Source organism: Crocodylus porosus, unplaced genomic scaffold, assembly GCF_001723895.1.
Source record: "Crocodylus porosus isolate Cpor-Errol unplaced genomic scaffold, CroPor_comp1, whole genome shotgun sequence".
NCBI lineage: Eukaryota > Metazoa > Chordata > Crocodylia > Crocodylidae > Crocodylus > Crocodylus porosus.
In genome coordinates this window covers 61,898,940-61,910,443 of record NW_017728949.1, presented here as the reverse complement: position 1 = coordinate 61,910,443, position 11,504 = coordinate 61,898,940, and the positions used below count along the sequence as shown (strand labels likewise).

The following is an 11,504-nucleotide window of genomic DNA, read 5'->3' as shown; positions in this document are numbered from 1 at the left end:
TCACGGTCAGGGCGGCTAGGGTCTGGAACCAACTTCCAAGAGAAGTGGTGCTGGCTCCTACCCTGGGGGTCTTTAAGAGGAGGCTGGATGAACACCTTGCTGGGGTTGTTTGACCCCAGTACTCTTTCCTGCCATGGCAGGGGGTCGGACTTGATCTACTCAGGTCCCTTCCAACCCCAGAAACTATGAAGCGATGAAAATATTTCATTTCGAAGTATTACAGGTTGACCCAAAATGAATATTTTCAATTTTTTCATTTTGTCAATGTGAAGATTTCTTGGCTTGACCCAAACCAAATTCTTTCCCCCCACTTTTCCACTATAGCCACCACCACCTCTAACCTTGAATATTAGTTAGTGACAAAATTAAACTTTATCACTCTTCTTTTTCTTGCCCTACAGGCCAGTCCAGCTAAAAGAGAGGGAATGGGATTTTATTCCTTCTAGTATCAAAAGGATTTTTTCAGAAAATTTCAGCTACAGATCTCTGTGCTAATCCCGGAAGACAACAGAGTGGCACTAGTATCAGTGGGAGCAAGATCTAATGATCTGGGGTTGTACAAGTTTAGCTGAAGGAAAAATAAAATTGAGTATATTTGTTTTCCGCTGGCAATGCACAAGAAGGAAAAGAATCTGGCAGGGCTCTCAAATCCCCAGCTGGGAGCTAGAAGAAAACATTTTATTTTACTTGAAAATTTGGCATTTTTCAGTTGGAAATTAGCAAGATGAGTGTGGAACCCCCTGTTGATGTGCTGCTTTTTAAAAAATGTGTCCATTTGGAGTTTCAGTGCATTCAGTTGGGATGCAGATAATTGGAAGAGCTGCTTTTATAGGATTTAAAGTCTTTCTATTAAAGTGAATGTGTGTTTTGTTGCTTTGGCGTCTTGGTCGCACTTCCTCAAGGCATTTTTGTTTGGATGATTTTCAGTCCAAATACCCTGTCGATTACAATCCGAGGTGCTAATATAATGGTTTAAGGTCACAAAATGCTCTTAGCTTTTCCTCCCTTTCTGTCCCACACAATGGCAACCAGGAAATGTTCATAAGAGTGGTGTTTTCAATACTCAGGTTTAATATTCCCGTAGTTTGTTTAAACTGATGGTAATTACAAATCATTGCAAAAAATTGATCAAAAGGGACATGACATGCATTTGGCTCAGAGTACAATTTGCTGCAAGATGAGATTGGGATGGTGATAAGTAACATTTGGATTAACTTTGTTAAATGAAACAAGGCTGCTTATTCTGTACAAAGTGAGATTCTACGTATGAATCCTAATTACTTGGCTTTCTTAGCGAGCCAGAGCTGGGAAGAAGGGAAAACAGAGGTCTCATAATGGCATATTTTTTGTGAAACTAGTTTATTTTATAACAGTCATGCCAAGAGGCACCAGGTGCATTGTTTCAGACATGGCCATTGCACAGCCTGCTCCAGTCAGCGCTGCTTCTAGTGGTCACAACCACTCGGATATTTTGACACTTGCATTGCCTCCCTCTTTGTTCTGGATGCTTTGAATACTGCAGTCTAATCCTTTGAGAGACTGAAGCCTAAGGCCTAAGAATGGATAGTGAACATATTGGGCCTAATCTTAGCTTATGCTAGAGCTGTTTGGAAAATGTCTGCCCCCCCACGGAAACATTTCAGCTTGGAAATGCTGCAGCAATATCTAATGGGAGTTGCTATTTAGGTGCTTCAGGTTCCTTCTGTGTTGTGAAGGACAAGCCTCCTGGTCAGTCATCACCTGGAGGCATGTTGGTCTCTCTGCTCCTGGAGAAGGAAGGATTTCATAGTTTTCATAGACATTAGGGCTGGAAGGAACCTCGGAAGATCGAGTCCAGCCCCCTGTCCCAGGGGCAGGAAGTCAGCTGGGGTCATAGGATCCCAGCAAGATAAGCATCCAAATTTCTTTTGAAGGCGTTCAAAGTAAGTGCTTGAACCACCTCCGATGGCAGGCTGTTCCAGACCTTGAGGGCTCAGACAGTAAAGAAATCCTTCCTTATGCCCAGCCTGAAATGGTCTTGCAGGAGTTATAACCATTTGACTTTGTCATCCCTTGGGGCGCTCTGGTGAACAATCATCCCCACAGATCCTGGTGAACGCTCCTGATAAACTTATAGGTGGCCACCAAATCACCCCTGAGCCTACGCTTTTCCAGGCTGAAGAGTCCCATGGGTCTCAGCCTCTCATCATAAGGTCTGTTTTCCTGACCTCTGATCATGCGCATGGCTCTTCTCTGGACTCCCACAACCTTCTCCACATGCCTTTTGAATTGTGGGGCCCAAAACTGGACGCAGTACTCCAGCTGCGGCCTCACCAAGGCCGAGTACAAGGGGAGAATGATGTCCTGGGATTTGCTTGAGAAGCATCTATGGATGCAAGCCAGTGTTTTGGTTGCTTTACTAGCCACAGCATCACATTGAAGATTCATGTTCATCTTGTGGTCAGTCATGATGTTTCCTGGGTGCAACTGTGGGACCTGGCCTATTTAGGAGCATGGGATAGGAGGCAGCCAAGCTACCTGAGCCCTAAAGCACCTTATCCAATGCAAAATATTCTGCTTGCTGAAACAGATTTTCCATAGAAAGCAAACACTGGCTTTGAAAACACTATTTTTTATTAAGCCGCAGATATAATTAAACCTTTTCTATCAGCCCTACTTCCACTCTGTCTAGGGCAAAGCCTCTACCTAAGCCTGTGGAAGCTTTGCCTGAAATCAGTGCAGGAGTGATCTCACTGCAACGTATACCTCTGGGGTTTACGCAGCCCGAAGGGGCTACTGGCCAATTTTGCGTACAGATTCATGGGACACCATTTTCATGGACTCTTATCATGGCAGGGCACCCCTACACTTCTGATGGGGCGAGGGACCCTGGTGGCCCCTTACCCACTGGAGATGGCTGTCTGCCATATGGCTTCGCCCCTTACCACTGATTGACTGAGGGCTGTCCATCATGCAGCCCTGCCTCTCACCACTGATTGGTGGAGAGGAGCAGGGTGGCATGGCAGGCAGTACTCTCAGCCAATTGGAGGCAACAGGTGGGGTAACAGCCATCTCACCTTCCTATTGGCAGCTCCCTTCATAAGTTTTTTCGGGCGGGGTTCCCGTGGATTTTGTAGATGTCAGCCGATTTTACGATTTTCACAAAATCTGTGCAATTGCGATTTTTTTTTTTTAATTATCCATAGGTACTTCCTGTAATAGTTGCCAAGTCCTATGGTGAAATGTGCATCTGTGACATAAAATTTAGGGATTTAATTTTGTGGTACAATAGGCAAGAGGCTCTTAGCATCCCTCTTGGAATAAAAACAGCTTTGCTTGTCTCTGTGCTCCTATCACTTTTCTCTTGGCTCCAACTCCTGGTCATCGTACTGAATACTCATTCCCCTGAAGTGGAATAGTAATGCAGCATAACGCTGTGCCTTCCAGCAGATTCTTAGTAAGTGAGAAAACCAAAAATTTGTAATCAAGCAAAAGTTATGATTGATGGAATGAAAGACCAGGACAGTTCAGAAAAGTCCCTTATAATCCTAAAATGCGATAGGAAAAAATTGGTTTATTCTAGTAAAATGGAGATGGTGTGGTCACTTGTCTGCCTGTATCATTTACTTTTTGAGCTGTTTAATCCTTGACCATCCCATGACCTTTTCTGTTAAATACTTTAATGGCACCATAGCAATTAATCTCAAATACGTCTGACAAATTCAGATGGTTTTACTTACGGAAGGAGCCAGGAGCGTATGTGTGTGTGTGTGTACACATGCACATGCATTTGATCGGGGAGGGATAGATCTTAGATATGCTAAGATTTTTTTGTTGACATGGTGCTGATCTATTCCAAGTTGCTTGCTTTCCGTTCTTCATGAAGTTTTTCCTTTCAAAATCGATGCATGTGCGAACTGGAAAAACTTAGCAGAAAGTGGGTGTGGGAAGTGAAAGGTCTCCAGCATAGTAGAAGGTATACAACCCTCGGTATTTGTTTCTTGTCCTGATATGTGTTTACAGCAAATGTCTGCGCTGGTGTGAGGATCTGGGAGTGAGGTTTTGCTGGTCCTGATGTACAGCCATGTGTTTAGCTGTGTTTTTGAAACAATAGCACAGCGACACAATAACCATGTAATGGTGGAAAGAAAAAATCAACTTGGCATCAGAAGCATTGTGCAATAGAAAACTGCCTTATTTTTTTTCAGTCCTGTGTCTGATCTAAACTGTAGGGAGAATCAACCTTGTAAAAGGTCGGGTTCATCTTAGATGTGAACTTTATTAGTAGCGAGTGTTTTAAAGTCGTACTGTCTGTATGGGAGGTGCTCAAGCTCCAGGTCACAGGCCAAATGTGGCTTGAAGAGCCATCCCATGTTCTTGGAAATTTTGCAGTGGGGAAGTGCTGGCAATGAATATGGCCCACCTTCCCCCACTGCCAAATTCCTAAACCCCAAACGCCCTGCAGCAGGTTGGAGCTGGGCCACAACCCCTCTCCCAGGTGGCTGGATCAGGGCCAGCCCACACCCCTTCCCCCTGCAGGGCTGGGCTGCCCCCCGCCTCACTCTGCAGTGCCCGATAGGGACTGCTGCACAGGATCCAGACCACCAGCTGAATCTGACCCACGAACAGACCAGGCACTGCCCATCTGGCCCCCCGGACAAAAACGTTGAGCACCACTAGGCTATACTCACGCAGTCAACTTTTGTGGTGCATGTTAGCTTTGTCTATGGGAGGACATTGACTGGCCAAACTATAGGAATAGCTATACGTTATGACTATATTGGTGTAATGCCCTTTGTACACATGCCTGTCTGCTCCAGTGCATGCTAATTAGAACGTGTGAGAGCAGACTTGATTAATCTAGACTAATTAGTATACTCCAGCAGCCTCAGCATCGCATGTATTTGGCATTCCTACACTTCAAAATGCTTTAACTGAAGCTCCTTTGACAAATTTTAGTTAAAGCACTACACTGCCACCTTGAACCATGGGATGCTGAATGCACGAGACACTGCAGCCACTTTAATTAGAGCAGCTCGTGAGTGCCATTGTAATTAAAGTGCCCCCACTGTAGTAAAAGTGCCCGCCCCCACGCTGAAGCACATGCAAAGACGCCCCAGGTTTTAGACAATTATTTTGTTCAGGTGTAATTTTGTTCAAGTATAATTTTCCTCTGCATGGAAGCAGACCTTTATGTAGGTACAGCTGTAATGCAGTGTTGCTTAGTGCGGCCTGGCTCTGGGGCTACATACCACTCCAAGGGAATAGTGGCAAACATAAATCAGTTCAAAAGGAAAAAAAAAAACTATAGCGCAACATAGCACAATTAATGGACATAGGGAGGGCATGTGTTTGTATTTGATTGCAGCAAAGACCTACCTAACACATACAATAAAAACATACATGCCAACTCGCACCTTTTCTGCAAGTGGCCGCAGGTAAAGTTGAAAAGCCACTTGTAGTGCAGAAGTCACAGTCAGAGTATTGTCATTGTAGCGGTATAATCATCTAGCTGGAGCTCATTTCCCCATGTAGGCAGAAATTGTGGGTCTTAATATCAGATGGCATATGTCCACAGAGGTCCCTAGACTCCAGTGATCTTATACAGATACATATGAAAGGAGACCCTTTTAGTTGTTGTTAGCCAGAGTTTCTCCATAAATGTTAAAATTGGGCAATTTCAGATGTTTTCAACTTTTTTTTTTCTTTTTCTGAACTCATACTAGTTATTCCAAACCCAGCGCTGAAAGCCAGCTGGCGTTGTATGTGTTTTGGAAAACAGACTTTCTCTGAGGATAGAAGGCAGGAGCGCATGCGAAAGAACCACTGCAAATAGGGCACTTATTTTATTGTCTTCCAAATCTATTTTCTCATGTGTTCCTTCCCGTCTTCTTGTGTTCACAGAGCATGGCTTTGTGGGATACTCCAAAGAACTAATGTTTAACAACACGCTGCCAGAATACAGCCCAGGGGAGTCCTTCTTCACTGTTTTTGGAGTGTTTTTCCCAGCTGCTACAGGTACGTTTTATTGTCTGATGCTTGCCACATAGGCTGCCTTGGAGAGAGGAGGACGCAGGTGAATTTCTCTTGGCACCCTGGCAGGGCAACCTAACCAGACATCCTGGTACTCAAAGTTGGCATGCCAGCCTGAAGCTCTGAGTTCAGAGGGCATTAGCAAGCCTGAGATGTCTCGTCTCATCTCCTACACAGTTTTATTCCACTCTAAATTTAATCTTCTTTTGCTGTGTGGTCAGAAATTCCATTTGTGGGTTAATCTGGTGCTGAGCTGTAATTGGCTTTACCTCCTAATTCTCATGGCTCTTTTTTTCATCCTTTCCTAATGGATGCTGCTGCTTTTCTCTTAACTCCTTGATATACGGAGCCTGGATTTCTTTGTAGGTGTCCTATTGGTTACCTATGAAAATCATCCTTAGTGCCAAAGCTCAGTATTAGGCATTGGTATAGGTCATTGTTGTTAGGTTCTACTCTTAAACCTACCTTTTCAGGTGGTGATCCAGTTTTATTCCTTAAATTTGAGTAGCAACTCCTAAAAACTTATCCTAAACTAGGAAAGCCTTCTAATTTCACTTTGCAAGTGAAGATAGTGAAAGCACAGTTTTGTTTTGCCTACAGTGATACAGCAAAGCAATGGTAGAGTTGAGAGCAGATTCTACATGTGCTGTTTTCCAGCCACATACTTGCTCTTCTTGCCTACAGCTATCTGCACACCTTGTTCCTACCTCCCTAATTATAGGTATTTCTTCACACTAGCCTCTTAGCCATTGCCTAGCTACTGGGAGACTCTTCCTAATGATTGCATGTACCTTCACATCAGCACAGCCATATGCTGACAGCTCCTGGCATGGTATGTCATAATGTCGCTTATCATTTCAGCTGACACACGTGTTAAATTCAGTTCTATGCTGGGTTTTATTTAATTTCCCTAAATTAACAAAAGAACCAGAAGCCCTGAACCTGGCAGTGCCTAGTAGGAATGAAATAACCATCCATTCGAGTTAAGAGTACCTCTGGTTGATGCTGTTTCTAAACTATAAAAGGTACTGATTATAAGCAGTTTCCATAGTGATGAATCCTTGGATTATAGAATGAATTTGTAGAGGATTAGCTCTAAGCAACTAACTGAAAGTCGTTAGCAGAGCTGCCTCAGTACAGAGAGGCATGTTATATGGTTTCATAAAACAGATGAAACCAGTGAGTGTTCCAGTCGTATACAAAACTCATTTTGTTAGAAATCTACCTAGCATCAATTCAGTGGGTTTGGAACAAGAAGCGTTCCCATTATTCCAAGATGTTCTTTCAGCCAGCTGGATCTCCAGGGCTACACGAACTTCCTGCAAACACCGACCAAAGAATGTTTCTTTCAGTGGCTCGTGTGGCCCTCTTCTAGAAGGGAATTGCTACCTGTTTCCTTAACACTCCTGAAAGCTGCCGTGGGTCTGATAGTGCTGCTGATAAAGAAAGTGGTCGTCTCGGGAAAGAATAGGCAGTGGTCTGTTATCGCTGCAGTGGTGTTAGGGTGCTTGCAGCTTCTAGCTTTCTCCTGTCTCCAGGTATTTAGAAGCCACCAGGATATATCTGCCCTTTTGTTTGCTCTCTATGCAAGGACTGAAGCCCTTTTGAATCCCCATCCAGTGAGCCTTACAGGCTTGACCATTCAATGGTCAGAGATCCCTGGCCCCCCTTTCTCTTCCAGGGTTCCTGATGGGGTTCAGCCCCTTGGTGCAGCCCGTGCCACCAATCTAAGTGCTGGACTTCTTGCTTATAGGCGTCTCATTGACCCTCCTTTGTGCCAAGCCCAGCTTGGCTTGTCGCTCGGCAAACAGCTCCTTCCATGCGCCCAGTGAAAGTGTGTTTTACTTGAACACATTTCTTACTGGCTAGTGTTACTTTCTGCTCCATTGTGGGAGACTTGCTGGTGTGAGAGTCTTAGTGGTAAAATCCCAGGAAAGTTTGTATTTGTTTTTTCCCCATTTCTTCATAGGTCTAGTGATTTCTGGCTACAGCAACCCTCCAGTGTCAGCCCTGCTGTCAGTGCTGGAGTGGGGCTGCCCCTAACACAGAGAACACGGAAAGAAAAATGCTCATGACAGAGCTGCAGAGAAAATGACCCTTAGTGTTATTAAATGATTCTTCATCACTGCTAATGGTTGGCAACTGGGAAAGGAGCCAAAGCTAATAGATATAACTTATTTAATGGCCTGGTAGCGGATTACTTAATTAGTCAGCAGTAGTCGGAACAGCAGTGATGTTAAATAGTCTCTTAAAGAAACAGTTGTGTGTGATATGTGGTATAATTAATTTAGTAGCCATGTGCTGCTTTCCTTTTCTTCTTTTTTTATTGTTTCACTTATTCACCAGATTGTAATGATTCTCTAGTGGTAGCAGCATGTCCAGCGCTCTCATGTGAGCTTACTGCAGCTTCTGTATTATGTAGGGACTGCCCCTGTATCGGCCTCCCAGTGTACAAAGTGCTGTTCAGATGCATGGACAGAGACAGTCTTTATCCTCAAGAACCTCCAATCCATTTTGAAGAGACAAGGGATTTAGGAGTAAGGAAGTATGATCTCCAGCTTACCGATGAGGAGCTCAGGCCCAAATAGTCTAAGCTGATTTGCCTGGTATCACATGGAAGAGCAGGGGATGGAGCCAATGTAGCAGCAGCGTAAGGGCCCTGGACGTCAGAAAAACAGACTAGACCTTGCTCATGGGCAGGGTCCCCTGGGATGCCAGGCTGAGGGGGAGAGGGGTCCAGGAGAGCTGGCTGGACCTTAAAGAAGAACCCTTACTGGGAGGGCAGGAACAAACCGTTGCACAGGAAGACTGGCAAGTATGGCAGAAGACCAGCTTGGCTTAGCAGGGAACTCTTCAGAAACTAAATCACAAAAAAGAAGCTTATAAGAAGTGGAAACTTGGACAAATAACTAGGGAACAATATAAGAGCATTGCTCGGGCATGCAAGGATGAAGTCAGGAAGGTCAAAGCACAATTGGAGTTACAGCTAGCAAGGGACGTGAAGGGTAACAAGAAGAGTTTCACAAGTATGTCAGTAGCAAGAGGAGGATCAGGGAAAGTGCGAGTCCCTTACTGAATGGGAAGGCACCCTTGTGACAGAGGATGCAGAAAAGGCTGAAGTGCTCAATGCCTCTTTTCCCTCAGTCTCCACAGGTGAGGGCAGCTCCCAGACCATTGCACCGTGCAGCACAGTTTGGGGAGGAGGTGAGCAGCCCTCAGTGGTGAAAGAACAGGTTAGGGGACTGCCTAGTAAGGGTGGATGTGTATAAGTCCATGGGACTGGATGGGATGCACTCGGGTGCTGAGGGAGTTGGCTGATGTGCTTGCAGAGCCATTGGCCATCTTCTTTGAAAACTCATGGCAATCAGGGGAGGCCCTGAGAGGGCAAACATAGTGTTCCTATTTAAGAAAGGGGGAAAAAAGAAGGATTCAGGGAACAACAGATCAGTCAGCCTCACTTCAGTCCCTGGAAAAAAATCATGGAGCAGATCCTCAAGGAATCCATTTGTAAGCATATGGAGGAGAAAAAGGTTATTAGGAAAAGTCAGCATGGATTCACCAAGGGCAAGCCATGCCTGATGAAGCTGATTGCCTTCTATGATGAGATGTCTGGCTCTGTAGGTGCAGGGAGATGGGTGGATGTGGTCTATCTTTGGTTTTAGCAAGGCCTTTGATGTGGTTTCCCACAACATTCGCACAGGCAAGCTAAAGAAGTACAGGCCGGATGAATGGACTGTAAGGTGGATAGAAAACTGGCTGGAGCATCAGACTCAGAGAATAGTAATCGATAGCTCAGTGGTTAGTTGGCAGGTGGTATCAAGTGGAGTGCCCCAGGGTTCAGTCCTGGGGCCAGTTTTGTTCAATGTCTTCATCAGTGAGCTGGAAGATGGCATAGAGTGGACCCTCAGCAAGTTTGCAGATGGCACCAATGTGGGGGGAGTAGTAGATATGTTAGAGAGTAGGGCTAGGATTCAGAGTGACCTAGACAAATTGGAGGATTGGGCCAGAAGAAATCTCATGGGGTTCAGCAAAGACAAATGCAAAGTCCTGCACTTAGGACAGAACAATCCCATGCACCAGTACAGGCTGGGGATTGACTGGCAGGGCAACAGCTCTGCAAAAAAGGACCTGGGGGTTACAGTGGACAATAAGTTGCATACAAGCCACTACCTGAAGGGGGTTCAAAATAGGATGGAGCTGGACTGTTCTGAGTGGTGGCAGATGACAGAACAAGGAGCAATGGTCTCGAATTGCAGGAAAGGATGTTTAAGTTAGATGTTAGGGAGAATTTTCTCACTATGACGGTAATAAAACAGGTTACCCAGAAAAGTGGTGAAAGCTCCATCCTTGGAGGTTTTCAAAACCTGGCTAGAAAAAGCCTTGGCTGGGATGATCTAGTTGGGCTGGCCCTGCTTTGAGCAGGGGTTGGACTAGATGTGACCTCCTGAGGTCCCTTCAATCCTCATTTTCTATGGTTCTGTGGATGTATCCAGAATCCCAGGCCCGTGCCAAGGTAAGCATTTATGCTGCAATGCACGTCTTAGCTCAAGGGCATGCAAGTATAGGTTAGCCAGCCCCATCTCCAAGCAGCCACACTGCAGGATAGGATGTGCTTCATGCTCCTTATCACTTTGTCCACATTGCCACTGGGACTACATGGATTTGGTACTAGGATTGTGGGGAACGAATCCAGGGCTTCTCAATGTGGCACTGCATTCACTGGACTGAAACTGTTTTCTTTGCACTGTGGATGAGAGAACTTCTCTCTCCTTTCTGGACCCTGGCGTGGCTAGCCATCCCACTCAGCAGCAGTGCTCATTACCTCTGCCTGTCCCAACGTAGACAAGTCATGGATCCATTAGCTGAAGTGCTTCTACTTGTGGCTGAAGTACAGATGCAGTTTAGATTCTGCCTCCCAATGCCTTGGAAGTCTGGATGATATTTCAGCAGCAGAGGTTGAACTTTGGCAGGCAGCAGTACTCTGAGGTGGTCACAATTGTAGCAGGCTGGAAAGGATTACTGTGGGTTTCTCATGTGAAGACTGGTACATCTGGTGCAGGACACCATCTGCAGAGGGATGGGATCATATTAGTGTACAGGCTGGGGAGCAGCCTGTAGAAGGAGTAGGGCACATTGAGAACCGAGATCCACAGCCTGTGAAATGCCACCCATCACATTTTATCATTACCTGTGGGAAAACTGTACCTGGCAGGAAAGGTTTTCTGAGTTAGTCAATACAAATATTGTTAAAGAGGATATGATGTGCAATGCAGTGTAGCTTCAGATGAAGGAAGAAGCTCTGTTTCCCAGATCTCCCTTTCTTCCCCACCACCTTCCAAGAGACTCCAGGATGTATTCCAGGAGGAAAGAAAAAATTTAATAGCGGTTCTTTTTTTAACTATCTTTGCAATTGTTCCTAATTTGCGCCCCCCCCCCCCAAAAAACAAACAAACAAACAAAACAAAACAAAAAAACCCACAAAAAACCAAAAC

General features: G+C 45.2%; 1 protein-coding gene across 1 annotated transcript in view; it reads left to right on the top strand.

The window, feature by feature from the left end:
• Positions 1-11,504, top strand: part of SLC12A8 (solute carrier family 12 member 8) — an 82,865-nt gene that overhangs the window by 42,227 nt on the left and 29,134 nt on the right. Inside the window, exon 5 of the mRNA XM_019553853.1 lies at positions 5,884-5,997. Coding sequence (XP_019409398.1) covers positions 5,884-5,997 — 114 coding nt within the window. The remainder of the gene's footprint in view (positions 1-5,883; positions 5,998-11,504) is intronic.